We start from the raw sequence: 27,738 nt of genomic DNA, 5'->3' as shown, positions 1-27,738 counted from the left end.
TTAAACATCAATAGTCGTTATTATAGAGTTGACATTTGTGTGAGATCCGGGGTAGAATAGGTCTTCAGCTACCCATTCTTGCTGTTAAAGGCGACTATGCTTGAAGTAAGAGGCGACAAATGGGATCGTGTGGTCAGGCTCGTTGACTTGGTTGATGCATGTCATTGTATGTCAACTGCGTGGATTGATGCTCATGATGTCAATCACTGGATTGTCTGGTCCAGACTTGATTATTTACAGACAGCCGTCATATAGCTGGATTACTGGAATATTGCTGAGTGCAGCATTAAACAACAAACAAACAAACAAACAAACAAAACATTTGTGTAAAGCAAAATTCTCCTTAGTTGCCATGAATGCAATAAACTATACTGAACAAGGGATCATGAATATTTTGGGGGATACTTTTTATGAAATTGTGTGCTCAGACTTCACTACAAAAACATATGCCCAAAATATCCTAACTGTTGTTTATTTAGTATAGATTTACATACAGTCCTTGTGTATAGAGTGATGGAGCTGAGAGGTGATTGTTTTTTAAATATATGCTCAGAGGTCCCTAAGAGATTAGCAAAAAACAAATAGCTGTTGCAGCCACCTAGCTTCTTCATAACCCACACCAACAGTGTATATAGGTGGGTGACAGACATGCAGTGATGGCAGATTAACCTATGTAAACTTCCAGCTTCCTGTTGAGCTTTTCCTTCCTACACTGTGATTCCTTCCAGCTGATGATTACCTGGGGGGCAGACCGGCATGACCAGCCCCCCTCACCTGGTAGCCTCCTAGTTCTTCCTGATTAACTTACCTGCAACACTTGCTGGTTTAAGACCCTGTATCTTTGGGATGATTAAAGAATTGATGTGATAAGTTGAGACTGAGATAGTTGACCGACGTCATTTCAGAGGTTTAGGCAGTTTTTTGGGAAAGGGTTGATTGACATCATTTCTGAAGTTGACAGTGACAGTTGTTGAGAGGGTTGACTGACGTCATTTTTGAAGTTTCGAATGACACTTGTTGACTGACATCATTTCTGAAGTTGAGGCTGACAGTGGTTTGTGAGAGGATTGATTGACATCATTTCAGAAGTTTTGATTGACACTTGTTGACGGAAGTCATTTCTGAAGTTGAGACTGACAGTTGAGTGGGTTGATTTAGGGATTGAATATATGTTTAAAAGTTTTGTATGGCCTTTGTATGTTGTGTTTTGGCATATTTGGCAGTGGGATGGTCTAATTGTAAAGTTGTCACTTGTCAAGCCAGAGACTAGGGCTTCATTCTCCTCATGGTTGCTAAATTTAAATGTTCATTTTTAGTTCCTCACTTTGCCATATGGGTGAATACTAGAGGTCCCCTGATACAGTGGATAAATATCCCAATACTATCTGTACTATTCAATTCGTATCCCAATACTTTAGGGGCGATATGCTTTGTATCCCAAACAGAGTACTTTTATTTCATAGGTTGATATTTCTCTTTGAATCATTTGTTTTTGAATTTCAGAGATCAAAGATGGGATATTGTAATGCAGAAACATAGGCTAGAGGGCACTGTGACTGTTATGCTAATAATGCCAACCAGAAAATACTAGAAAATCTGCTTTAAGCTGGTTGTTGAACACTTTCTGTTATTATTAACATGTTGGTTGGTTGTTGTATAACGCCGCACTCAGCAAAATTTCAGCCATATGATGGCTATAAACCAATGTTACTTATGTAATGTAAATATTGTATGTATTGCAATACAGGGGTTGTAAATTGATGTATTGTGGGCCTCGTATTGTATAGGATACTTTGTTGCGGTATGGTTTCACTGCTATGAAATACATCAAGGGCTTACTGTAATTACAGTGATTACGTCATCTGGCTTCATTTTTTACCATCAAACAAGTGTTCTGTTCTACACAAGCATTTAAAAGTAATGTTATAAATTAAAAATTAAAATTTCATCCTGTGTTCTTGATTGATGAACTGGCTGTTGCACACTTCTGTGTATGGAAGGCTGGTGGAAAACGGGCAGTGCACTGGCTAGCAGCTGGAATTGAAGTAGGAATTTCACACATTAATATACAAATCTGAGAGCAAAAGTAGAGATTTGACAAACTGCAAATTGATTTGCGACACTTGTACTGATAACAAGTCGTTTGATCGAAAGTTTATAAGCTTAGTCTGAGATTTTTGGGAAAGGGTTGATTGACATCATTTCTGAAGTTGACAGTGACAGTTGTTGAGAGGGTTGACTGACGTCATTATTGAAGTTTCGACTGACACTTGTTGACTGACATCATTTCTGAAGTTGAGGCTGACAGTGGTTTGGGAGAGGATTGATTGACATCATTTCAGAAGTTTTGACTGACACTTGTTGACGGAAGTCATTTCTGAAGTTGAGACTGACAGTTGAGTGGGTTGATTTAGGGATTGAATATATGTTTAAAAGTTTTGTATGGCCTTTGTATGTTGTGTTTTGGCATATTTGGCAGTGGGATGGTCTAATTGTAAAGTTGTCACTTGTCAAGCCAGAGACTAGGGCTTCATTCTCCTCATGGTTGCTAAATTTAAATGTTCATTTTTAGTTCCTCACTTTGCCATATGGGTGAATACTAGAGGTCCCCTGATACAGTGGATAAATATCCCAATACTATTGTACTATTCAATTCGTATCCCAATACTTTAGGGGCGATATGCTTTGTATCCCAAACAGAGTACTTTTATTTCATAGGTTGATATTTCTCTTTGAATCATTTGTTTTTGAATTTCAGAGATCAAAGATGGGATATTGTAATGCAGAAACATAGGCTAGAGGGCACTGTGACTGTTATGCTAATAATGCCAACCAGAAAATACTAGATAATCTGCTTTAAGCTGGTTGTTGAACAGTTTCTGTTATTATTAACATGTTGGTTGGTTGTTGTATAACGCCGCACTCAGCAAAATTTCAGCCATATGATGGCTATAAACCAATGTTACTTATGTAATGTAAATATTGTATGTATTGCAATACAGGGGTTGTAAATTGATGTATTGTGGGCCTCGTATTGTATAGGATACTTTGTTGCGGTATGGTTTCACTGCTATGAAATACATCAAGGGCTTACTGTAATTACAGGGATTACGTCATCTGGCTTCATTTTTTACCATCAAACAAGTGTTCTGTTCTACACAAGCATTTAAAAGTAATGTTATAAATTAAAAATTAAAATTTCATCCTGTGTTCTTGATTGATGAACTGGCTGTTGCACACTTCTGTGTATGGAAGGCTGGTGGAAAACGGGCAGTGCACTGGCTAGCAGCTGGAATTGAAGTAGGAATTTCACACATTAATATACAAATCTGAGAGCAAAAGTAGAGATTTGACAAACTGCAAATTGATTTGCGACACTTGTACTGATAACAAGTCGTTTGATTGAAAGTTTATAAGCTTAGTCTGAGATTACTATTTGACACCTCCGAGCTGACCAGTCTCAGTGGGCTAGCACTATAATATCAGCATTAGTCAATTGCACGCATGCACGCATGCACGCATGCACACACACGCTATATAAGTGCAAAAACTTTGGATGTGACGTTAAACTCCATTTCAGCTCGCCTCACCCTACCGCTTACTTATAGTCGCTAAAGTTATGTGTAGGGTTAAATAATTCCATGATGGAGACCCCAAGTCTCTTAATTTCAGAGTTGAAATATAATAGGTGCTAGAGCTGACAAGAGTGGAATTGGGGTGAATGTTTCAGTAAATACTGGCATCAGTAGGAGATTTCCTCACAGCCTATGTGTATAGGTGATTGCTGGGCTAAGGGATGTAAACATGGGCTAAGTCGCCCTATGAAAGCCACCATCATCATCAGCTGAGCAGAACACTGACAACAGAGCTCAAAGAATATTTTCCAGACCTTGTTAATTGAGGGCTCCACCTAGCATGGGTCACTGGATTCATTGCGGTGACATTGAGGAAATGCCAGAATTATAGGTCTGTTTTTTTGCATCCTCACGCTTGACATTCATGGCTCGAATTTCTTTTATGTGAAGTTTGTAAAATTTGAAATATGCGTGAAAAGTTCAGATGTCAGTTTCTGAATTGGTATTTAGCTGACTGCTTTGGATTGCTGACAAATGAATTTGTCTGAAGATCTGTATGTAGACGAAGGGATGTACATTTTGCTGGTCATTTTGAGAATTGGCTGAAATGGTTATACTATTCTGGGGTAGTTATATTGGGAAAATAATTTCCAGTAATTTCTTCATCCACTTGGAAATGTATTTTTTAGGTTATTATGTAGAGTTATTATGTATTAAGTGTGAGTGAATATGAATGTAGCTTCACGTACACCTGATTGTATGAAAAGTGTGAAAGACAATATATGTCAGACTCATTAAAGGAATAGAAGTGCAATAAATAGTATGTTCTCATGTGAGATATTAATATTTAATCAATGGCATTTGGATATGTTCTCTAATAGAAACTCTTTCTTCTTGTTATTCTGAATTCTGTGTTTCGTTCAGGGGAATAAGAAGGGAGGTGTTTCATCCAGAGAACGACTTGGAAGTACTTCATTGAGGGACCTGACAATACATGAATATGAAAGTGCTTTTTTCCAGGTGGACAAAATGAAAAAGGTCCATTTAGGGAAATGGAAACTGTTCAGTCAGGGGCCAAATGAAAGTGGTTCATTTAGGGGACATAACAAAAGTGGTTCTTTCAGGGGACAAAATGAAAGTGGTTGATTCAGGGAACAAAATGAAAGTGGTTGATTCAGGGAACAAAATGAAAGCGGTTGATTCAGGGAACAAAATGAAAGTGGTTGATTCAGGGAACAAATGGTGAAAGTGGTTCATTAAAGGGACAAAATGGAATGGTTCATTCAGGGGATAATGAAAGTGGTTGATTTAGGGGACAAATTGCAATGGTTCATTCAAGGGACAAAATGAAAGTGATTTATTCAGTGGACAAAATGTAAGTGGTTGATTTAGGGGACAAAATGGAAGTGGTTCATTCGGGGGCCATGCTAAAGATAATCAGGAGGGACACCAAATACGGCACTTTGGATACCTTCATGTCATTGAGTGTTTCCAAAGAAAAAGAGTTAAACTACTAATGCCATATGAAATCACAGGATATACTCAGGAGAACAATGGGCAACCAAGGGACACCTGAAAAAATGAAATTCCAAAGTGGGTAGTATTAATAAAGAAAGTATTACACCTGAAGTGAAACACCCCCTCCACCCTACTGTACAACGCCCGTGTGATTTCCATAAGTAAAGTCATTCCTCTTAGACTTCTTACCAGTCAAATAATCTTGCTTCAGATTCTGGTGCTTAGTGTTAACATGCACAGCAGTAAACCTCTCCAGCAAGCAGTTAAACAGTCAGGAACACTTGTTCCCAGGCTTCACACTGCGTGACTTTGTTGTTGCCTGATGACGTAAGAAATGCCAGTGTTAGTAAACCATGATGTAAGGCCACAGATCTCCTTCGCCTGATTAATCCTTCATCAGAAGATCCATCACCCCTTTGCTATCACTGCTGCCATCAGCCATCTAACAACAAACAACATTCTTCAACCGGCTCAGCCACCTCATACAGCTGCAAATATCATAGATATATTTTCTTCGTGCAGGTGTATGCACAGATTTAGATCACCAAGCAGGATATACAATTTTTCTATATGAATGGCTTCAATAAAGAGTCGTATATAAGGTGTCAGTGTTGCGTGTGTGGAAATCAGTGGGAACTAAGGCAGTTATGTCATGTTTTACATGATTGCGATCCTGAGTGAGCGATCTCTGAGTTTTAGTCAGGTCACACAACCTCGTGTAAACATTGCTTACATATAATATGAGGCTAGATAATGAACCGTTCTATTTCAGAGTAACAGATAAAGTTTGCTCAGATTACCTGGTAATGGTTTAACCAATCTTTAAGACAGTGATTGAACATCTCTTGTAGATGGCAGACAATATTTCATGTCTTGTAAATATTCAGATGTAAGGCCCGCCCTAATTAATTCTCTTTCTTCAAAAAAGAAGTATTTTGAGAACTTTTACCCTCACAGAAATATGAGCTTACTTTTTTTTCAAGTAATGAAACAGGTAACTTAGAAATCAACTGCTGTCATTTATACAACTGCAAGTAAATGGTCTTTATAGAAAATCTTAGGCTATAAAATATGATATTTTGTTCGGATACTTTTATTGTTATTGCTATTATCATGTACCGTAAACTAGGTTTATAACGAACATGCTTATAACGAACTAACAGATATAACAAAATGGTCTTTCTGTCTCAGCCATTTGCTGTATATATGCTGTATATATGCCTATAACGAACTACGATTAGAACAAACTAAAATTAGTGGTGCCTAAAAGTTGAGTCAGTTATAACAGTAGTTTACTGTATATGTTTATAGTTTGTAGAATATTGATATTGTTTCTACGTGGATCTTTTGCATAATAAATACACGTTACTTGTATCTTGCATACAGAGATTGATTCTGATGGTAGAAACTATGAATGATGCACTGCAGTCTTTTGCTCCTCATTCTCTCGTCACTCAAAAGACCCGGGTTCGATTCCTGACATGGGTAGAATGTGTGAAGCCCATTTCTGGCGTTCCCCACCATGATATTGCTGGAATATTGCTAAAAGCGGCGTTAAACCATACTCACTCACTCACTCACTTTTTTACTCAATATTGCACAAAAATGTTCTTCATGCATAATGTCGGCAACAGGAAATATGCTGAAAAAGGTCACTTGTTATTGTTATGGCTACACACAAAAAGTCACACATCAACTTCCTACTCCAAATCATGTGTTGACAACATGCTGACTGAGATGCATAGGTTTGGCTTGAGTATGTGGAAGATGCTATCTCCTGAATGTGGAGCCTAAAGGTCAGCATGTCACGTGACACTTGACCTCTGTGGGGCATGGTCAGGTGACATGGTCATGTTTACGCTGCTTTGTTTTGTCTGTCATGGTGCAGGTGTAACAGTCCTGTCCAAACTTCCATGGCAGGTCCAAGATAAGCCAAGATAACACCTTGTCTGCCACAAAGACAGTTGACTTGAAATCTGTCACTTGTAGTTAAGGCTGTTGTCTCTTTGGTTTGTGATAAGATTGTTGATAAAATAGTTTAAGAGCTCAGCATCGGATAGTCCGTTGAGATGAGGTGATACTGATGGGAAGTCATGGGGATAATTTAGAACAGGCAGAATACTGTATGAAGTATATATCGGAAACAGCTTCCTAAACATTCGCATGAATTGACTTGTTGGTCATTTATTAGTCTGTCATTCAGACCCTGAAACACCTATATCCAATACAGCCCATGCAAGCCTATAATAATTGGCAAGTCTAGATTACTGAAAATGAAGAATCTCTGAACTCCTTTTTATTCTATTTTCATAAATATAATTTAACAACTGTTTTTTTCTGTAAAATATGTTCATTTCAGAGACTAGAAGTTAGTCTTGTCATTTATGTTGCTACTTGCCTATTTTATTGATTCCTTGGTAAAGTTGAAAAAGATAATAAAATATGTGTTATAATTGAGATTACATTTTATAAGTAAAGTATTTTCTAATAGCCATTGAATATTTATAAAGTCAGTGGTTAAAATGGACGTGTGTCACAATATTTTGGTTACTGCAGATATATAATCCATGGTAAAATGAAATACATATGTGTCGTTATTGTTTATATGAAACATTCTGTTTTAAAGATATGTTTCTTTTTTACGAAGAATGAACAGATTGGGACCAGCAGGTTTCATCTCAAGTAGAATTTAAACATTTGTGTCATTGAAATATTGATATTGTTTTTACTTGTACATGTTAATCATTCACTGAAAAAAATTACACGATCACATTATGAAATTGTCGGCTGAATTTCTCTTACAAATGGCCACTTCTCTGTATGCGTATCTCTCTCTAACACATGTAAAACAGGTTTATTTCTTGTGATTTATTACTTCAACTGGAGCTTGCTGACATCATATTCACCTTTTGAACTGGGATTAAATCTGTGAGTGATAATTTGCCTTCCATGCATGTTCCTACATACAAGAACATGTATGTGCTTAGTGCATGATATATAGTGTAACTGCACCCACTTGTGTCAATAACGGTTATCAATTCTAACAAACTCCACCCTTGCAGTTCAAGTTTGCAAAATGACAGTAACATCTTCCTGGTTGTTGACTGGCTGCGGGTTGCAGGGTTGTGTGTTTAAATATAGTGAAATATACTTGGGAGTGGCGAGAGGGTGTTTGGATGTTGGGAAATATACTTGGGGTGGGGAAAAGGAGAAATTGTTTGGGAGTGGGGAGAAGGTGTTGGGTTGTAGGGAAATAAGTTTGGGGTGGGGATAGAGCATTGGGATGTAGGGAAATAAGTTTGGGGTGGGGATAGAGCATTGGGATGTAGGGAAATAAGTTTGGGGTGGGGAGAGAGCATTGGGATGTAGGGAAATAAGTTTAGGGTGGGGATAGAGCATTGGGATGTAGGGAAATAAGTTTAGGGTGGGGATAGAGCATTGGGATGTAGGGAAATAAGTTTGGGGTGGGGATAGAGCATTGGGATGTAGGGAAATAAGTTTAGGGTGGGGATAGAGCATTGGGATGTAGGGAAATAAGTTTGGGGTGGGGATAGAGCATTGGGATGTAGGGAAATAAGTTTGGGGTGGGGATAGAGCATTGGGATGTAGGGAAATAAGTTTGGGGTGGGGATAGAGCATTGGGATGTAGGGAAATAAGTTTAGGGTGGGGATAGAGCATTGGGATGTAGGGAAATAAGTTTGGGGTGGGGATAGAGCATTGGGATGTAGGGAAATAAGTTTGGGGTGGGGATAGAGCATTGGGATGTAGGGAAATAAGTTTAGGGTGGGGATAGAGCATTGGGATGTAGAGATATAAGTTTGGGGTGGGGATAGAGCATTGGGATGTAGGGAAATAAGTTTAGGGTGGGGATAGAGCATTGGGATGTAGGGAAATAAGTTTGGGGTGGGGATAGAACATTGGGATGTAGGGAAATAAGTTTAGGGTGGGGATAGAGCATTGGGATGTAGGGAAATAAGTTTGGGATGGGGATAGAACATTGGGATGTAGGGAAATAAGTTTAGGGTGGGGATAGAGCATTGGGATGTAGGGAAATAAGTTTGGGGTGGGGAGAGAACATTGGGATGTAGGGAAATAAGTTTAGGGTGGGGATAGAGTATTGGGATGTAGGGAAATAAGTTTGGGGTGGGGATAGAACATTGGGATGTAGGGAAATAAGTTTAGGGTGGGGATAGAGCATTGGGATGTAGGGAAATAAGTTTGGGGTGGGGAGAGAACATTGGGATGTAGGGAAAATAAACTTGGGTATGGGGAGAGGATGTTTGGATATACTTGGTGATGGGGGAAAAGGAAAAAGTGTTTTGATTTAGGGAAGTAAACTTACGTATGGGGAGAAAGTGTTTGGATGAAGGGAAATAAGCTTGAGTTTCGGTGCTTGCAGCTTGTTATGGCATGGGAACTGTGGTTTTATTTCGGAGAAATAAGTTTGAGTGAGTGAGTGAAACATCAAATGTAGCTTGTTTTAGTCGTATTACGTCAGGTTGTCGATGGTGGTGCATGTAAATAAGAGGAAATTGAGCTTACTTCTGGCGTAGTGTGTGAGTTGAGTTCAGCGCTGATTTGAACAGTATGGCAGTTACATCACAGTGTGACAGCTTGATGATAAGATAAGATAAGATAAGATTTACTGCAAAAACATTCCATTACAGGACAGATGGAATTTTTTAAAGACAAAACATTATGATTCATATATATACACATATACGCACATACATAATTTACATTCCTGTAGACACAAAAAAACAATCAATATTACATATTTGATGATATTACATGTATTTTACATAAAATGTCAATGGTTAATTAAGATGGTGTATTTATTGTTTGAAATGATAGACATGGAAACATATGCAGTTGATATTGATGGCTTCATTATTTGACAGGATGTAATGAAGTAATTTGTTTTCGCGACTGTGGACATTTACATTTATATTTTGTGTGGATAATTTTCAAAAGAGTATATTTGATGTGGGAGAAAAACCCAACTGATGCATGTCTTAGATATTTACCACTTTGGTGGATCCTGTGATCATCGGCGTGGTGCTGACAAAACTAGAAATATAATGTTGGAGAACCAGGATTTGAACCCTGACAATCATAGGTGTCCCATGCCCAAGGGACGCAACTGTGTACAGCAACATTTCTGAAGTTACTCTCCTGATTGCATGACTGATGTTAAGGAAGGCCTCATGTTGAATGTAGAGAGATTGAAAGGATTGGAATGTTTCCCTTCTTTGTCATATATTGATTTTCCAAATAGCAGCATCAGCAATATTGCATTTTTACATTTTCTGCATGACTGACTTTATTATGTTTCATGAATCATGAAATGCTGCAGTTTATGTATTTGAGGTCATTAAAGAGGAGTACAATGCTGTTCTATCATCTACTGATCCACATGGAGTTATCATATTTTGTGTGTTTTGGGCCCATGGTCGTAATTGATACTCACTGGGGAAAGTACATGTTGAAAAAGGCACTGCAGGTATGTTTTCAACAGGTCCATAATAAGCTATTAAATTTTGGTTTATGATCCACAGCGATTGACATATCGAAATAGACATTACAGGTGTCTGAGTATATGTTCCTTCTCGTAACTGTCTTGACATACCTGCCTTGAAAAAACATACTGAGAAACATTCCTCGTTTAAGGTGAAGTCAACTTCTTTTCTGTCACAAACATTTTCCTCAAGAATACACTTTGACAAAAAATATCTTTCTCACTAATCCTGGTTTAAATGTGTCTGACATAGACAGTCTCCTTACACTGAGGTGGTGGTGTGGGGAGTTATTTAAGGAGGAGGAATGCAGGCTGTGATGAGAGCCCCGATGTTGTGTCTAAGATGTAACAATCTCTCCTCAAACAATAGGCATAGCGAGACATAGGGTCACAACATGAGACAGTGTCACAGACATACACTCCCAGAACTTGCCGTCACACATTGTCATGTTTTGTAAGTTGCTGGAATGCCCCAAAAGTTGCTGTCTTTCTATTGTTGTTTCATTAAAATATTTCTGTCTGAGTTATTTCGGTGTTGCCATCCCACTGAAAATACTGGTCCGCTTGACAGTGGTATAAGGATCTATACCGAAAACATCACCTTTACAGTAAAAAAAAGAAGTTCTTATCCATAAATTGTGTCTACCTTGCCATCCGTTAACTTCTAGGAAATGCCTATCAAACAATAATGGTCTCAGAGCTCTAGATAAGCTTTTGGTGTTGTGGGTATTTTACCCATGCATTTTAAAATCATTGGGTATCAGTAATTCAATCTGCGTATTCAAATTCCTGTTACCCACTAGTTTTTACAGATGTGGGTATTTAAGTTAAATATTTAAAAACACTATTCATCTAGTCCCTGCAAACTGGTGTCGTGTGGGTTCGAGAGCTTTATAGGACTCAAAAATACCACGATACTTCCACAAGAAAGTGTGATGGCAAATGATCATGATGTAACTGTCATCGTGGAGTTTGGCAAGGTTGACGGAATGCCCGTTTATAATTCAAATAAGTTGCTGATTTGCTAATCGAATACGCAGGGTTACTTCACAATATTTTGATGATATGCACAAGTTTTATTTTTGTAGCGTATCTGTAATGTTCGTTGCGTATTTGATACGCTTGGATTATATTTTACTGAGTATTTCTGCATTTCTGATGCATATTTCATGCAGATACGCAGCTTATCTGGAGCTCTGCGGTCTGCTGATGTATATAGTGGAGGACATGGGCTGAAATACGGTGACTGTTGTAGTGTTTATGGCCATACTCAAGGCCAGCCAAATTTCAGAACTTGTATGCATTTTTCTTATTTGTTACCCAATGAGAAGTGTTGGGTAAAAAATAAATTACACAGCAAACTTGATACAAATGAAAAATTAGGATATCATGAAAATGTCAGTTTACTTTGCGGAGGTACGAGTGCATTGGCAAGTTGTCTCAGGTTATGTAACTTATACAGGTCATGACTGTTAATCATCACCATATACAAGCCATGGATTCAAACCACCTGAAGATACCCTTTTAACTTAAATTTTGGCTCCTGTTACCTGCACAATAGATCCCCATTACCTCTCTTTATTCATTAGAGCTGACTATGATAGGTATCACTTTGTTGTGTGTAATTGTACTGTGATGGTAGACTATCGCTTAAGCTCTGAAAAAATATATTTTTGATAGAATCAAATAACTCCATTTAACTTGAAAAGGAGCCCCAGTGAGATGGGAGATTCAGAAGCTGGAAATCTAGATTGGCTTCATTTCGGGCTTTTGCATTACAGAGCGCTGGGTTGAATAGAAAATGATTGTTCAGGGAATGAGACAGACTACCTGGTGATGGCTTGGATCCATGATCCATGATGTCACTGTTCGTTACTATTGCTGAAGAAATGGAATGAAGAGAAGGAATGTGCTTGTCAGGAACTTAAATATTTTTGGTTCAGTGCCATCATCCTTGCTAGGCCACAGCGGCAGAATAAAAACATGGATGTATGTGTATCTGACAAGGCCATTGGTCGATTCAGCTGACTGATAGGAGGATCTCATTGCACCATGTATGTTTGTTGTGACAATAGATGTTGATATTGATCATTATGTTGATGATTGTTCCTTGTCTGACATCGCTGTTTGTGTTGCAGAGGAGAGGCAGCTGCTGGAGGATGAGAAGCCCCTGTGGGTGCAGCTCAATTGGGGCAAGGATGTCCGAGAGGGGCGCTTCCTGCTCAAGAGGGTGGATGAGGTCACCAGAAAGGGGGTGAGTGACATGGATGGGGACATGGCTGAGTCACAAAGGGGAGGCAAGTTGGGGCTAGTTAGGAGTGATCCCAACACGTGGAGTGAGGTCTCAGTGAGGTCTGGGGTAGGAGTGATCCCAACACGTGGAGTGAGGTCTCAGTGAGGTCTGGGGTAGGAGTGATCCCAACACGTGGAGTGAGGTTTCAGTGAGGTCTGGGGTAGGAGTGATCCCAACACGTGGAGTGAGGTCTCAGTGAGGTCTGGGGTAGGAGTGATCCCAACACGTGGAATGAGGTCTCAGTGAGGTCTGGGGTAGGAGTGATCCCAACACGTGGAATGAGGTCTCAGTGAGGTCTGGGGTAGGAGTGATCCCAACACGTGGAATGAGGTCTCAGTGAGGCCTGGGGTAGGAGTGATCCCAACACGTGGAATGAGGTCTCAGTGAGGTCTGGGGTAGGAGTGATCCCAACACGTGGAGTGAGGTCTCAGTGAAGACTGATGATCCCAACACGTGGAATGAGGTTGCAGTGAAGACTGATGATCCCAACACATGAAGTGAGGTCTCAGTGAGGACTGACGATCCCAACACGTGAAGTGAGGTCTCAGTGAGGACTGGGAGAGGAGTAATATCCCAACAGGATATGCCTCTGCAAAAAGCCTGTGGGATTTGAGGGTCGGGTTAGGGGTATATCCTGATAGGGGGAGTGAGGCTGCAGTAAGGTGGCGGGTCAAACAAGGACAAGATGCTCCTCCAGTAGACAGGTCTGATAGGTTGGCATGGCTCTGAAGATGAAGCCCCTCAAAAGGAGGGTGTGTGACATTATGACAGATATGAAGTGGCACCACCAGGAAGAGGAAGGGATGACAGTCAACGAGGACGCAGTATCATGTTTAGTAAGGAGGAAGCTAAGTTTGCTAAAGGACATGTTCAGGGGATAACTTGGTTTGAGATACTGCTTGAAGTGTGTGTTGATAACAAAACTCCATTAAGGACGTTGACGCCAAGGTTGGAAAGAAGTTATCTGTATTAGGGACAAGTTTCAGTGAACATAAAAGAGGTGCAAGGTTGCACTTGTTGAGACGATCTGGATTAGATGATAGGATCCAGTGAATTGGCAGTGAATATTAGGGAAGACAATAGGGGATGGTGCTACATCATTGCATGCGTGGGATTATGAATGTAACCAGGAGGGTGTTTACAACAAAGAACAACATTTATATAACTTGCTCTGAGGCCTATATTCAACCCTAAGTCTGCTGTAAATGCCAGTACAAATTCCACATTGGAAGTACAAATTGCCAAATCATGTTCATGTAGGTATTACTAATAATTATGGCTTTGTATTGCGACTTCCACTTTACTGATGGCAGGTTCAGTAAAGACAATTGGCATTGTTGTATTGAATGCGATCTTACTATGCCTCTGAAGTTAAGAAAATAAAAACTAAATCCCAATTTTGCGCAAAAATAATTTTTGTTTCCTATTTGCCTGCTTAGTAAAGGCACTTAATTTGGAATCTTGTTGCTGCAGAGAATGTCATGAGATCTTGTTTAGAGGTCGTCGACAATGATTAGTTGAGTTAAGTGAAACTACTGAACCACAGACTAGAACCTACAACCAGTGCAGATGGCCATGGGGAGATAACCTTTTAGCCTCTTGAAGAGGTTAAGTCAGCGAGATGCACTGAAATAACTTAAAATCAGCTTCAATTTTTACTGGGACCGATTGAATTTGGAACTGGAAGTGATGTTCAGGAATGATCTGCACTGCACAACCAGTAGTCTGTCTTACAGACCCTGATACAAATATATACCAAATACAGCCCATGCAAGTCTATAATGTTTGGCGAGTCTAGATTACTGCAGTATCATTTCAGAGACTAGATGTTAGTCTACACAACCAGCTCAACATCTTCATGAAACTGAATAGTCTCAAGTGAACATCTTGTCACAAAATATTTTAAATCACTAATTTATCAGTATCCATTGTAACATGAGCAGGTCTATTAAGCCATTGGACACTGATGGTGTGCTGAACTGCAGGCTATCATGTTAGGTATTGGGTAACACCTACAGTGCTCTTGTGTCAGCTTGCCATTTCTGTCACTGGTTCCCTCATATACCCAGCCCATGCATACCTTTGTGTACATGGAGATCATGTGTAAGACTATCTGTACATGAGATGCTGGAACAATTGGATGCCTGCATGGTTTCAGAGGCTCGGTTTCATCAGATAATGTCAGTGTTGGTTTCATTCAGTTTCATTGTAAACGTACCAGGGATTTATCAACAATTCCAAAGTACCCTTGGCAGACAAATCGAGGGAAAAAATACTTTTGTTCAAAATGTGTTTTTTCTTATAAGTCCTTGTTTCCTTAAATTCAGTGGTATTCTAATATTTCCTTCGATGCAAAAATGTAAGGCTAAACATTAAACATGTTTATTGGTCCTGTTGTCGGTGAAATGAAAGTCGTATTTGAAAAACTATGATTAAACATTGTTTTTACTATAATAACATGATTGGCAAAGTGTTAATTTAAATTTGGGACATTTAAGTGACATTTACTTCAGATTTGGGGCAACTTCTAAGCAGGTCGAGGTAAATCTCTCGAGATATTTTAGACTTGATCAAATAATTTGAAACAGAAGTTACATACAAGATGCTGAGACAATAAAACAGTTGTGTCTTGCTGGAAACAAAAAGCTGATGTAGTTTGTTCAGTTTAAATTAAGATTCAGCTCATCATGTCAATGCTGTTGCCGTGGGAACAAACATGATACTTCAATGAAATGTGTTCATGTTTCATGTGTACTTTATCTTTCTGGATCGTAGACATTCTTCATAAAACATTCTCCAGAAATGCTAAAACACATACAATAATATCCTGAAACATTCTTCCAGAAAGTCTCCACTGCTGGACAAGATCTGCCACTGTTGCATCTGGATAAAAACATAAGTCTTGCCTCACTTCAATCCCCCCTTGCTTCCCCAGAACATGTCCCTCCCTCCTCATGCCTGACCCCTACAATCCTTCCAGGAATGGCAGTACATGCTTGTCTCTTCCCCAGCTAATCAGCTTGGGCCAATAACAATGGCAGTTATCTCATGACGGGGCTTGAGTTACCGTTGTTAAGAAAGGCCACCATTCCACAACCACACATAGATATAGGCCCTTGGTATTTCATTTCAAAGCCACTTGTGGATAGGTAAAGATGGAATAAGCGAGTGGAAGGATTTATTAAAAATATTCTATGTTTGGGTAATTTATTTTTGAATGCTTTCATCAGTATTAGAAATGTTTTTTTCCCATATCTCGGGGCTAGTAAATTAGAAATTTAGATTGAGACATATTTTTATGCAGGGATTCATCTAGGAGTCTACACTAAGTGCCTATGGCAGGCAAATTGGAAAAATGTTATTTTGTTGGCAATAGTAATTTGTTTTAATGTGGTTATTTTCTGAAGTTCAGATGTATTTTAACATTGAATTTGAACATAGCATTCAATGCAGTAATGTTAAACTAAGCATCATGCCTCTTCCTCTATATTGGTCTTGTTATTACGAGGAAGAATCACAGACGTTTATTGTACAGAATAGAACAGGGTACAAACTATCTGAACATGGGAATAAAGATACTTATAAACATGACATACCATTAGTTATATCTATACCAGCATAAATAGGGAAATGTCATTTTGGGAATGTCTGCTTATATTTACTGCAGATGTGGAGCCGAATATTGTCCGTCAAGCAGATCTAGTTAAATCCCCGGTATGATTTCAGGTTAATGCTCCTTTAATATGGAAATTGTTATTTTAGGTAGATGATTAATTGATGGAAGGTATTAATTTGATGAGCAAGATTCAATCAAATCAACATTATGACCATACAAGACACCATCTGTGCTGTTTGCAGCTCAATGTAGAAGTGTCTTCAAAGGGTTAGTCATCATTTAATGTTCTATACAAATTGACACCAATTACCAAGTCCGTCACAAGCTGTTCTTCTGGAGCTATAATCTGTAGCCTTAAGCTTTTGTGTTGCAAGATAAGATGCTCCTGCACATCTCACCTCTGACCTTCAGTGATGGAGGTAAAATGAGGTATGGTCCTCAGCTTGGCTGCTAATCTTCCCAAATGAGGCATCAAACGCCAGCCTCATGTACCACATAGCAAGTCAATGTTGATGGGGGCTGTTAAGTCCTCCAACATTGTTCACCGCAGGAGGAGAACCCTTTGACTCAGTTACGCTCAAACTCGAAAGTGTTTTTTGTGTGTGAAAAGAATGTTGTAATCACCACTTAGCTTCTTCCGCTATTGTACAAGGATGTACTATGTTGTTGGCTGGAAGACATTGAGACTGGTTTATGGCGACAACTGATTATGAAAGTTGTTTGGTAGAAATATGAAATTCTGAATAGTTAGGCCACAGTCAAATGGTGTAGTGGATATTTTTTTAAGATATCTTTCTGGGTATTATAGTAGATATACCTTTTTATTTCCAAAATTTGTAATTTAGTTGCTTTTTATATCACCTGACGTTATTAATTGCAACAGTCAATGACCTGCTGTGATCATTTGACATGGGTTTTTGGTAGGTGGTGGGGTAGGTGGGATGTGTTTATGTTCTGTGTACTTTATTGCAATAGTGTGGGTGTTCTTCAGCCAGCCACTTGTTTAATGACTGCAGATATTATTATATCTGTTGTGATTCATGGAGGTAGGGTAGTCTAGTGGTTACAGCATTTCCTGGTCATGGGGAAGGTCCAGGTTTGAGTTCCTCCATGCTTACAATGTGTTTCCTGAAGTGTTAGTGCTGAGAGCGGCGTAAAACCTCTCTCTCTCTCTCTCTCTCTCTCACTCACTCACTCACTCACTCACTCACTCACTCACTCACTCACTCACTCACTCTTGTGATTCCCTTTGGGACTTTGTCCCTAGACTAACATTTAGTCTCTGAAATCTTATATTACACAATATCCTTCTTGACTCTAAAAATAAAAAAATTCCCTATGCTGGAATAGAGCTAGCTTGAGCTGGCTAGACTTGCTTTTGTATGCATTTCTAGATTATTATTTTTTCATAAAATAAATATATTCCACGGTCATGGTGCAGGACTACTTTGTCCCCTGTACTGGGTGTTGCTGTGTTCATGGGTATTTACCTTTACTGGCTGCCTGGTAGGCTTTCCCCAGGGCTGTACTGAATGAGTCCATGGATGTACAGTAACTCTGTTCTTATGATTGGCAAGTCTAGATTAGTGGACACTCGAAGGATGCCATTCTTTTATAGGAATAACTTGTTTTTATTATATATAAAATCTAGAAATTATGATTTAAACTAATAATCATTTCCTTATATTCTTTTGCAAGTCTTTATAAAACTCAGTCCTGCTGGTAATTTGTTGTTACTGATATATCTATTCTGATAGATGTGACTTCATGAAACATCTAGCAGACAGAAGATGGTCGTCACATACCGATCGATGGCATGACAGCTAATAATAACGACATCCACTCTAGACCTATATAAATCTATACTGTGTTGACATCAGATCTCAGGCCAACATCAATTGCATCCGTTTCAGACCTAAATCTCCGAGAAGGATCATTGGCTTTTATGGTTATTGTGGTGTAAAGTAATTGCCCCCTGTTAAGTCAGACAAAATGCCCCTTGTTATCAATGCCTGGATTTGACGGGAATTCTCCCTGTCCTCACCAGTGCAGCAGGGTGGTGTAGGGTAGGTATGTATCATGTGCGAGGTCATGTTCGGCTAACGTGGGGCCTGCCTAGCTTGCCTGGGGTGAATATCTGATTGATGACTGTTGTCACCTCGAGGTGGATTCAGGAAATTGTCAACTGAGCTATGTGAAAAGATGTTAATATTCTCCACATCAATTTTTTGTTTTGAAGGTACAATATTATGAAAATAGTCATGTTGGTAAATTGTTTTGGAGGGAACTTGACATGCAAAGTGCCCAGGGATTAAAGGTGTGTGTATAACTAAAGTTGGTCCCTGTGTCCTGAGTGACCAGGGCCCCGTGCTATAAAGCGATCTTAGCGATAAGATGATCGTAACTCCCATATTTTAACATAGAGTTACGACAATAGTAGCGCTAAGATCACTTTGTGGAATGGGGCTCTGGAATGGAATTTCATGATCAATGTAATTCAGATGAAGTAACTGTCATGTTTGATGTGATTTAAATTGTGATATTCACTTGGACTTATTTAATGCCAAGTGAACATGATTGTGAACATTTTACGATCAGTGAGTGAGTGAGTGTTTTTATGCCGCCTTTAGGAATATTCCAACAATGTCAGAATTTTACAAGATTCAGGCTTCCAACTAGTGGCTAAACCCCTAACAAGTTTTTACCTGATGGATTATCAAACACTATGTTGAATCAGATAACGGATTAGGCTTCTTGAAATAACCATGTCTATATATATTTCATATTACATGAACAAGGATGTAGGGAATTATTTTGATTAAATATGGTAATAGGATCTTTGAAGTAATATGTCTGCATAGTTGACATACTACCATTGGCCCATGGCACATTATCTAATACAGTATGCAGCTCAGTCCATTTCTACACTGTAACACTGCATCGAGCCTGCACCTCATAATACTATGAGTTTCCTAACATTCATTGCATGGTAGTATAGTTGTCAATTACGTTAATTAGCAGCGTGTGCCGACATACTGGAGTCAGATCCAGGTGAGCTGGTTTCAATACAGTCCAGCACCAACGCAAGACATAGTTGAACTCCCAGAACAATCAACTTCTTGGGACAGGTACATAATATATTAATGATAGACGGTTTTATTACAAGACATGACTGGAATTAGGTCTGGTTTGTTGATCAAGCATGACTTCATTAGTGGGACAGTGTAGGCCATCTTTGTTGCTGGATGCAGGTCACATGTATCAACCTTGCATCAGGAGGTTTAGCCCATGGGGAGCAGTGGGGTAGGCTACGGGGAGCAGTGGGGTAGGCTATGGGGAGCAGTGGGGTACTTTATGGGGAGCAGTGGGGTACTTTATGGGGAGCAGTGGGGTAGGCTACGGGAAGCAGTGGGGTAGGCTATGGGGAGCAGTGGGGTAGCCTATGGGGAGCAGTGGGGTAGCCTATGGGGTGCAGTGAGGTAGCCTATGGGGTGCAGTGAGGTAACCTACAGGGAGCAGTGGGGTAGCCTATGGGGAGCAGTGGGGTAGCCTACGGGGAGCAGTGGGGTACTTTATGGGGAGCAGTGGGGTAGGCTATGGGGAGCAGTGGGGTAGGCTATGGGGAGCAGTGGGGTAGGCTACGGGGAGCAGTGGGGTAGGCTATGGGGAGCAGTGGGGTAGGCTATGGGGAGCAGTGGGGTAGGCTACGGGAAGCAGTGGGGTAGGCTATGGGGAGCAGTGGGGTAGGCTATGGGGAGCAGTGGGGTAGGCTACGGGAAGCAGTGGGGTAGGCTATGGGGAGCAGTGGGGTAGCCTACGGGAAGCAGTGGGGTAGGCTACGGGGAGCAGTGGGGTAGGCTATGGGGAGCAGTGGGGTAGGCTATGGGGAGCAGTGGGGTAGGCTACGGGAAGCAGTGGGGTAGGCTAGGGGAGCAGTGGGGTAGGCTACGGGAAGCAGTGGGGTAGGCTACGGGGAGCAGTGGGGTAGGCTACGGGGAGCAGTGGGGTAGGCTATGGGGAGCAGTGGGGTAGGCTATGGGGAGCAGTGGGGTAGCCTATGGGGAGTAGTGGGATTGCCCATAGGTAGCAGTGGGGTTACATCCTTGTGGTTAAAGTTTCACACCAAAAACCTTGATTTGATTCCCCACATGGGTACAATGTGTGAAGCCAAATTCTGATTTTCCTTGCCGTGATATTGCTGGACTATTGCTAAAAGCAGCGTAAAACACTGACTGACTGACTGACTGACTGACTGACTGACTGACTGACTCACTGATGACTCACTGACTGACTGACGACTCACTCACTCACTCACTCACTCACTCACTCGAATGCTTTAGGGAGCAGTGTTGTAGCCTAGTGGTTAATGCGTTCGCTCATCACGCCAAAGACTGAGGGCTCTTTTCTCCCCTTTTGCTCGTCAAGCCGAAAAGACCAGGGTTCGATTCCCAACATGGATACAATGTGTGAAGCCCATTTCTGGTGTAGATCATTGTGATATTGCTGGAATATTGCTTAAAAAGCTGCATTAAACCCTACTCACTCACTTAATTCTATAGCCCTAAATAAAGAAGTCCACATTTCCTTCGGGTTTGGGACTTCTTTTCAATTCATATGTAGTTGCTGGTTTCTAAGATTATTTATTTTATGAGTCTAAGCATTTGCCTGCCTTGTCCATGTGCGGTGGGTGTTGGTGGGGACATGTGGCACGAGTTTGTTCCACAGTCGTTATCGCTGCCTGAGTAGGGAAATGAATGCCCATTCATGAAATTGACGTATCCTGATGGCGATAGCTGAGGTCAAGATATCATAATGTTGTGTTGGTGGTAAGAAAGTGCTGGGCGATGGGGGTGGTTTATGATAAGGTGGTAATGTATTACATAACTATTGGTGGATTATTGCTTCCACTTGTAACACTGGCTGGAAGTGCTGAGTACTTCCTGAATAACAAGTGATGTGATGGGAAACACTTTTGTAGTAGCGAGTATGTATATGTAGTTGGGTTTGCTTAAAATGTTTATTGATTAAGGATTGTATTAAATGAAATGGTATATGGAATTTTGGTTTAGGTTACAGAACCTTCACTGTTCTTTGTTACAAAGATGAGATGTATCAGATGTTACAGTTGGGTGGTTAGGTTGATCATCCCTTGTAACTTATCTGTTTTTTCTCTCCTGATATTACGACACCGCAAGAGCCAGGAACGCTGTGAATTTAAGTGATGAGCTATCTTCTGTGTGCCTTTCATAACTTCATAAACATTTTCTGTGAATTTTGTATTAATACTTCAGTATTATGACAATACATGATGTTTTGCCGAATTGCGTCCCTTGGACAAACCAGGAACCTATGATTATGGGTTCGAATCCAAGTTCGCCTTGATTTTGTCAGAACCATACCCATGTTCGTGGAAAATTCACAAAAGTGGTGAATGTAAGAGACCTGCATCACTTTGGGCTTTCAATTCTCAACATTAAGCTGACATGCTGTGGATAACTGGAATACTGTTCAAAGCAGTGTTAAACCCCAACTCACTCGCTCACTCTAGACACAAAGACAGCATACCATGATAATATGATTCTCATTTTGGGAATGACTTTATTTAAGCCAACATATATTGTATTTGTTATGTCCCTGATAGTTAAAATAGATACCATCTGATGAAACGTTTTTTATTGACCATCTTTGTTTCGTATGACTATATTTCAAAGTTTGTTTTCTGCGATTATTTCCAGGCCACAGGAGATTGGCCTGAACAGGAGAAAGCAGCTGTTGACCAGGGCTTCAAACGGAAGCTTTCGAAACGAGAGAAGAAAGAAAAGAAGAAACGAGAGAAAGATAAGAACAAGGAGAATTTGGACAAGAATGACAGCAGTGTGGCGGAGAGACTGTACAATGAGCTCCCAGAGAACAGCTTCACCAGGAGCATCTCCAACCCTGAGGCCGTCATGCGGCGCCGGCGCCAGCAGAAGTTGGAAAAGAAGCTGCAGCAGATGCAGGGGAATGATGGCACCAGTGACTCAGGTGAGAATCAACTCAGGAAGTGTTCACTGCTGTTCACACGCTCAGAGGTCGCCCCTGTGATCATCCAGGGTAGAACTGATCTTCAACAACCCATGCTTGTCATAAGATTAGGTGGTCTGGCTCGCTGGCTTGTTTGATACCTGTCATCGTATCCCAATTGCTTAGATTGATGCCCATGATGTCAATCACTTGAGTGTGTGGTCCAAACTTGATTATTTGGCTGCTAACATTTAGCTGGAATATTGCTGAGTTTGGCTTAAAAAAACAAACAAATGTTCCTAGGGTGATGGGGCAGCCCATATTTCATGACGAGTTTGATTGCCACATGGGTACACTGTGCGAAGCCCATTTCCAGTATCCCCTTGCTGTGATATGGCTGGAACATGGCTAAATTTGGCACTAAACCGTTCCTACTCACTGACTCACTCTTATGTCAAGGCGAAATAGTCTGGTTTGGTTGGTGATGATTGCAGTGAGTCTTTGATGGTCAAAATGGTTTCTTTGTGTGGGCGAAGATTGTTGAGTTTTCGGCTCTCAAGTGGCCGGTTTAGTATGTCAGCATACGCCAACCTCTGACATTATCAGTATGCTGTCTTCAGTCTTTAAGAGAGGTTTGTGTGTGCCATATTGACTCTTGAAGAGTGCCTAATCCAAGTCTTCAGCAATTTGAACATGTATCATCACCATTGACATGAGTATATAAAACTGATGCAAGAGAAACAGAAATGTTTTCAATAAATACTGGATTAAGATTGCTTGATAGGCATTTCTTAGCAGTTGACGAATGACGAAGTAGACACAAGCCACAGATATGCACTTCTTCACTACTGGATAAAGATCCAGATGCCCAAGAGAAGGTGTTGATTTTGATAAAGATCTCAATATACCTGTCAATGGTATTACAGCTAGGTGTTACACCCGAATTTTGTTACAGTCCATTTCAAGAACATTCATAAAATGACAATAAGCATGATATTCAATCCTTTGAGCCTGCCACTAGGGCACTTAATCTCAGTGAGAACTGGAAATGACATAGTTCCCTGTCCCACACAGCCCTGTGGTAACAGGACCCTTTATGCCCCAATCATGTCCGAAATGTCAACTCAGCAAAGTAATTCCAGTTATTCTCACATGGAGGCATTTGTAAAACTTGGTCCTATTCAGTTGTTGTTGCAACAATTTAACATGACTGTATGAAAGTATTCGCAGGGCAAGGTGGCATGTCTTGGCCATAGATCAGGAGCTTACAGCGGCAACTGGAAGCCCTGCATGCAATGATGTGTCATGCCCCGTGCACTAGTGCTACTTTGTGGCTAGCCAGACAGGACCCCCACACTTGGGAATTAGTTTTCGAAGTGGTTTTTATCGTTTTTATGGAATATATATATTAAATTTTGTAAATTAACATGTGATGCCTGATCATGTGGATATTTTGACTATCAGAAATGAATTTACTGAGATTTCTTTACAAGAGAGTTTTGGAGGATTTTTTAAATGAGGTGTTTCACCATATTTGTATTGTCTGTAGTCGAATTGTTTTCTAAATTGGTGTCTCTGAATGGTAAAGGATACCAGTTAGGACTAGGGAACAATTTATTATCATTGGTTTACTGGTAAATATAAATCTCTCTCAACTCATTGATACCCACTGTATTAAATTGAATTACTGTTAATAGCATGTAATTGTGTAGGTGCTGATCAACTTGTTAATTCTGGGTGCAACAGTAAAGAGTAAAAAGCAGAAAGAAAACAGTTCCTAAAAACTGATATATGAAAATGATAATAAAGAATAATGTGTCCCTGCTTCATGTCGCTCTGTTGGCAAGAGACTGTGTGCTTGCTCTGCTCCTTGAGTGCTGTTAATGGTGGATTTTAGCAGCACAGTGTTGTTTGGTCACTGCATCCCACTGCGAGTGTGGAGACAGTGTTTGTTGTCTGTGTTTGTGTGGCCGGCCACAGGGATGGCAGGTACTGGTGAAGAACTCACTTCAAAGAGCCAACAGACTGGACCAGATACTGAGGTCTGGGGTGAAATACATTAGAGGACAAAGTGCCATTATCATGGTCATTATGAGGAAATTATGACAGGATTATGTGCATTCTTGAGGCATTATTTGTTGATAGTGAGTATTATGAATGGTACGCATGCAAACTGCCATTGATATGAGAATATTAATTGATATGAATGATATGAATTTTAGCTGAACAGATCATGCACCTTGCTTCAGCTGAACACATCATGCACCTTGCCTCAGCTGAACACATCGCGCACACCCTGCTTCAGCTGAACACATCGTGCACCTTGCCTCAGCTGAACACATCATGCACACCCTGCTTCAGCTGAACACATCGTGCACACCTTGCTTCAGCTGAACACATCGTGCACACCCTGCTTCAGCTGAACACATCGTGCACACACTGCTTCAGCTGAACACATCTTGCACACCCTGCTACAGCTGAACACATCGTGCACACCCTGCTTCAGCTGAACACATCGTGCACACCCTGCTTCAGCTGAACACATCGTGCACACCTTGCTTCAGCTGAACACATCGTGCACACCCTGCTTCAGCTGAACACATCGTGCACACCTTGCTTCAGCTGAACACATCGTGCACACCCTGCTTCAGCTGAACACATCGTGCACACCTTGCTTCAGCTGAACACATCGTGCACACCCTGCTTCAGCTGAACACATCGTGCACACCCCTTGCCTCAGATGAACCTCCCCTGTGACTATGTACTTGCTGGCCCAGGTACCAGTTCATCATCTTGTTAACAGCCTGTGCATGGTATGGCCATTTGTTCCTTGTATTTGTATTCACTGGACCTGTGGGATGCCTGCAGACAAGCATGTAATCCTACCTGACTTGTACCTGTTGTGTCCTGCTTGTGAAACATGCATGTACCATGTGAGTTTACACCTGATGGATTCCAGGGGCGCTGTGCTCCAGGTGATCAACAGGGAGGAAAGGAATACGCAGATAATGGTTCGGACATACAATCACATCCTCTTGACTGGCAGAAATATGTCTATCTTGTGTTATTCACTTATTTGCTTCACATGGAATACACTTTGGCTGTTTGGATACCTGGGCAGAATGTCCTCAGTGTGCCATGCTTCAAGTTGCTGACTAGTCATTTCTTGAATGACAGGTCATCTGGCACTTTCAGCAGTGTTTCATTTGTTGTTTATGATGCACTCACCAATAATTCCATCTAATATCATGGTGGTTTGTAAATCGTGTCTGGACCAGACAAACCAGTGATTGACATCATGAGCTTTGATTTACTCAACTGGGATTTGATGATATGCATCAACCTAGTCAGGGAGCCTGACCACCAGATCCTCTTGCTGAAGACCAGTTTTAACCGTGATCTCCACAAAGTCTTTCTGTTGTGACCTGGCTGGTTTCCTCTGCTGTCAGATCCAGACCGGTTCAGGTACTGCTCACACTATCGTGTCCTATCTTGGCTAGATGACACTAAAGTGGCTGCCTCACAGAAGCCTTTTCTGGAAGTCTTCACACATACAGTAAACTACGGTTATTTCGAACCCAAATGGATCACTAATTTTAGTTTGTTATAACCATAGTTTGGAATAAGCATGAAGAAGAAGAGGACTATTTATTGTACATAAACTCCCACAGGGGGCAGGGTACATAACATGAACATGACTAATTAAACATTGAATACACAATAGAATACAAATATATGCACAGCATATATCCGTGTGTTCGTTATAGACGAAGTTTACTGTACCTACAAGTCTTGACTGTTTTGTAGGTACCTTGACTTAACACTTTCTTGACATCTCAACTGGCCCTACAAGTCTTGACTGTTTTGTAGGTACCTTGACTTAACACTTTCTTGACATCTCAACTGGCCCTACAAGTCTTGACTGTTTTGTAGGTACCTTGACTTAACACTTTCTTGACATCTCAACTGGCCCTACAAGTCTTGACCTTGACTTAACACTTTCTTGACATCTCAACTGGCCCTACAAGTCTTGACTGTTTTGTAGGTACCTTGACTTAACACTTTTTTGACATCTCAACTGGCCCTACAAGTCTTGACCTTGACTTAACACTTTCTTGACGTCCTTGACATTACAGTTGTTTCCAGCAGCTTTGATGTTACTGAAATTGTTTTCAAATTGTTCAGAACTCTTCAATTACAGTAGTTTTAAATAAATTTCAAAAATCAAACTCAAGTCCGGAATGATGTGGCATTTCTAGATTGCTTCGGCTGTTTGTTGTGTACTCCATTTGGATTTTACTTTTTATTTTATAGATATACATTTTTAAGAAAGATAACTTTATTTCTTGGACTAAATGTAAGTCGAAGATAACAGTAACAGGAGCGTGAGTTGAAGACAACCACTGTGGACTAGTAACAGGAGCGTGAGCTGAAGAAAACCACTGTGTTTCGTTCCCAGACCCTATGTACCTTGTAGTTGGTGGGGCAGAGAAGTCATGTACATGTGAATTTATAGACCTGGACTCAAGTGTGCAGTGTCTTCCCAGGCTCTGTAGCACCAGGGTGTGCGGGGAGAATACCCCCCACAGACAGCAGCTTGGGCTGTGCAGTGCATGGAACGAGTTCCGTTTACAGTTGAAAGTAGTCAGAAACAATCGGTTCTGGCCCCAAGCTTCATAATGATTGACAGATTTTGTACTTACATCTACCTAAAACGGCGGGTATAGTTATACCAAGGACTTCCTTCCAAGGAGATTTGTTTGTGTGACGTTTAACCTGTTAGCTACTATATAAATTCTTTTCAATCTTTGTGAACACTTTTTATACCTATAGAGGGGTGCAGAGCAAAGTTTGATATCAACATTTGTAATTTCATAGAAAATTTCAATTTTTTTACTAAGAATATTTTTACTTATACATTTGTGTGACCTTCAACTTAAAAACTATGGCATGGATACTTTTCAAATTTAGGGAACAGTTTCCTTCTTAATAGGAGAGGTGCAGTGCAAAGTTTGATTTTGATTAGTGGATTTTCTTAGAAAACATTGCTATTTCAGGTTTTGAATTTAGAAATATGTTGGCTAATGTTTCTACAAACTATATTTGCAAGGGATATTATGTAAGGGGTGTTGTCAAACCTGTTGTTATTTGACATTAAGTTTAAATTGTTTACAAATATTCTTGTATTGAAGTAAAACAGGATTGTTTTCAAGT

General features: G+C 40.3%; 1 protein-coding gene across 1 annotated transcript in view; it reads left to right on the top strand.

Annotated features, from left to right (window-relative positions):
• LOC139475903 (afadin-like) overlaps positions 1–27,738 on the top strand; it is a 79,704-nt gene that overhangs the window by 28,373 nt on the left and 23,593 nt on the right. Inside the window, exons 3-4 of the mRNA XM_071259120.1 lie at positions 12,751–12,866; positions 22,257–22,545. Coding sequence (XP_071115221.1) covers positions 12,751–12,866; positions 22,257–22,545 — 405 coding nt within the window. The remainder of the gene's footprint in view (positions 1–12,750; positions 12,867–22,256; positions 22,546–27,738) is intronic.

This window comes from Haliotis cracherodii, unplaced genomic scaffold (genome assembly GCF_022045235.1).
Source record: "Haliotis cracherodii isolate W230 unplaced genomic scaffold, xgHalCrac1.p SCAF_3, whole genome shotgun sequence".
NCBI classification, from domain to species: Eukaryota; Metazoa; Mollusca; class Gastropoda; order Lepetellida; family Haliotidae; genus Haliotis; species Haliotis cracherodii.
This window is presented reverse-complemented; position numbering and strand designations above follow the sequence as displayed.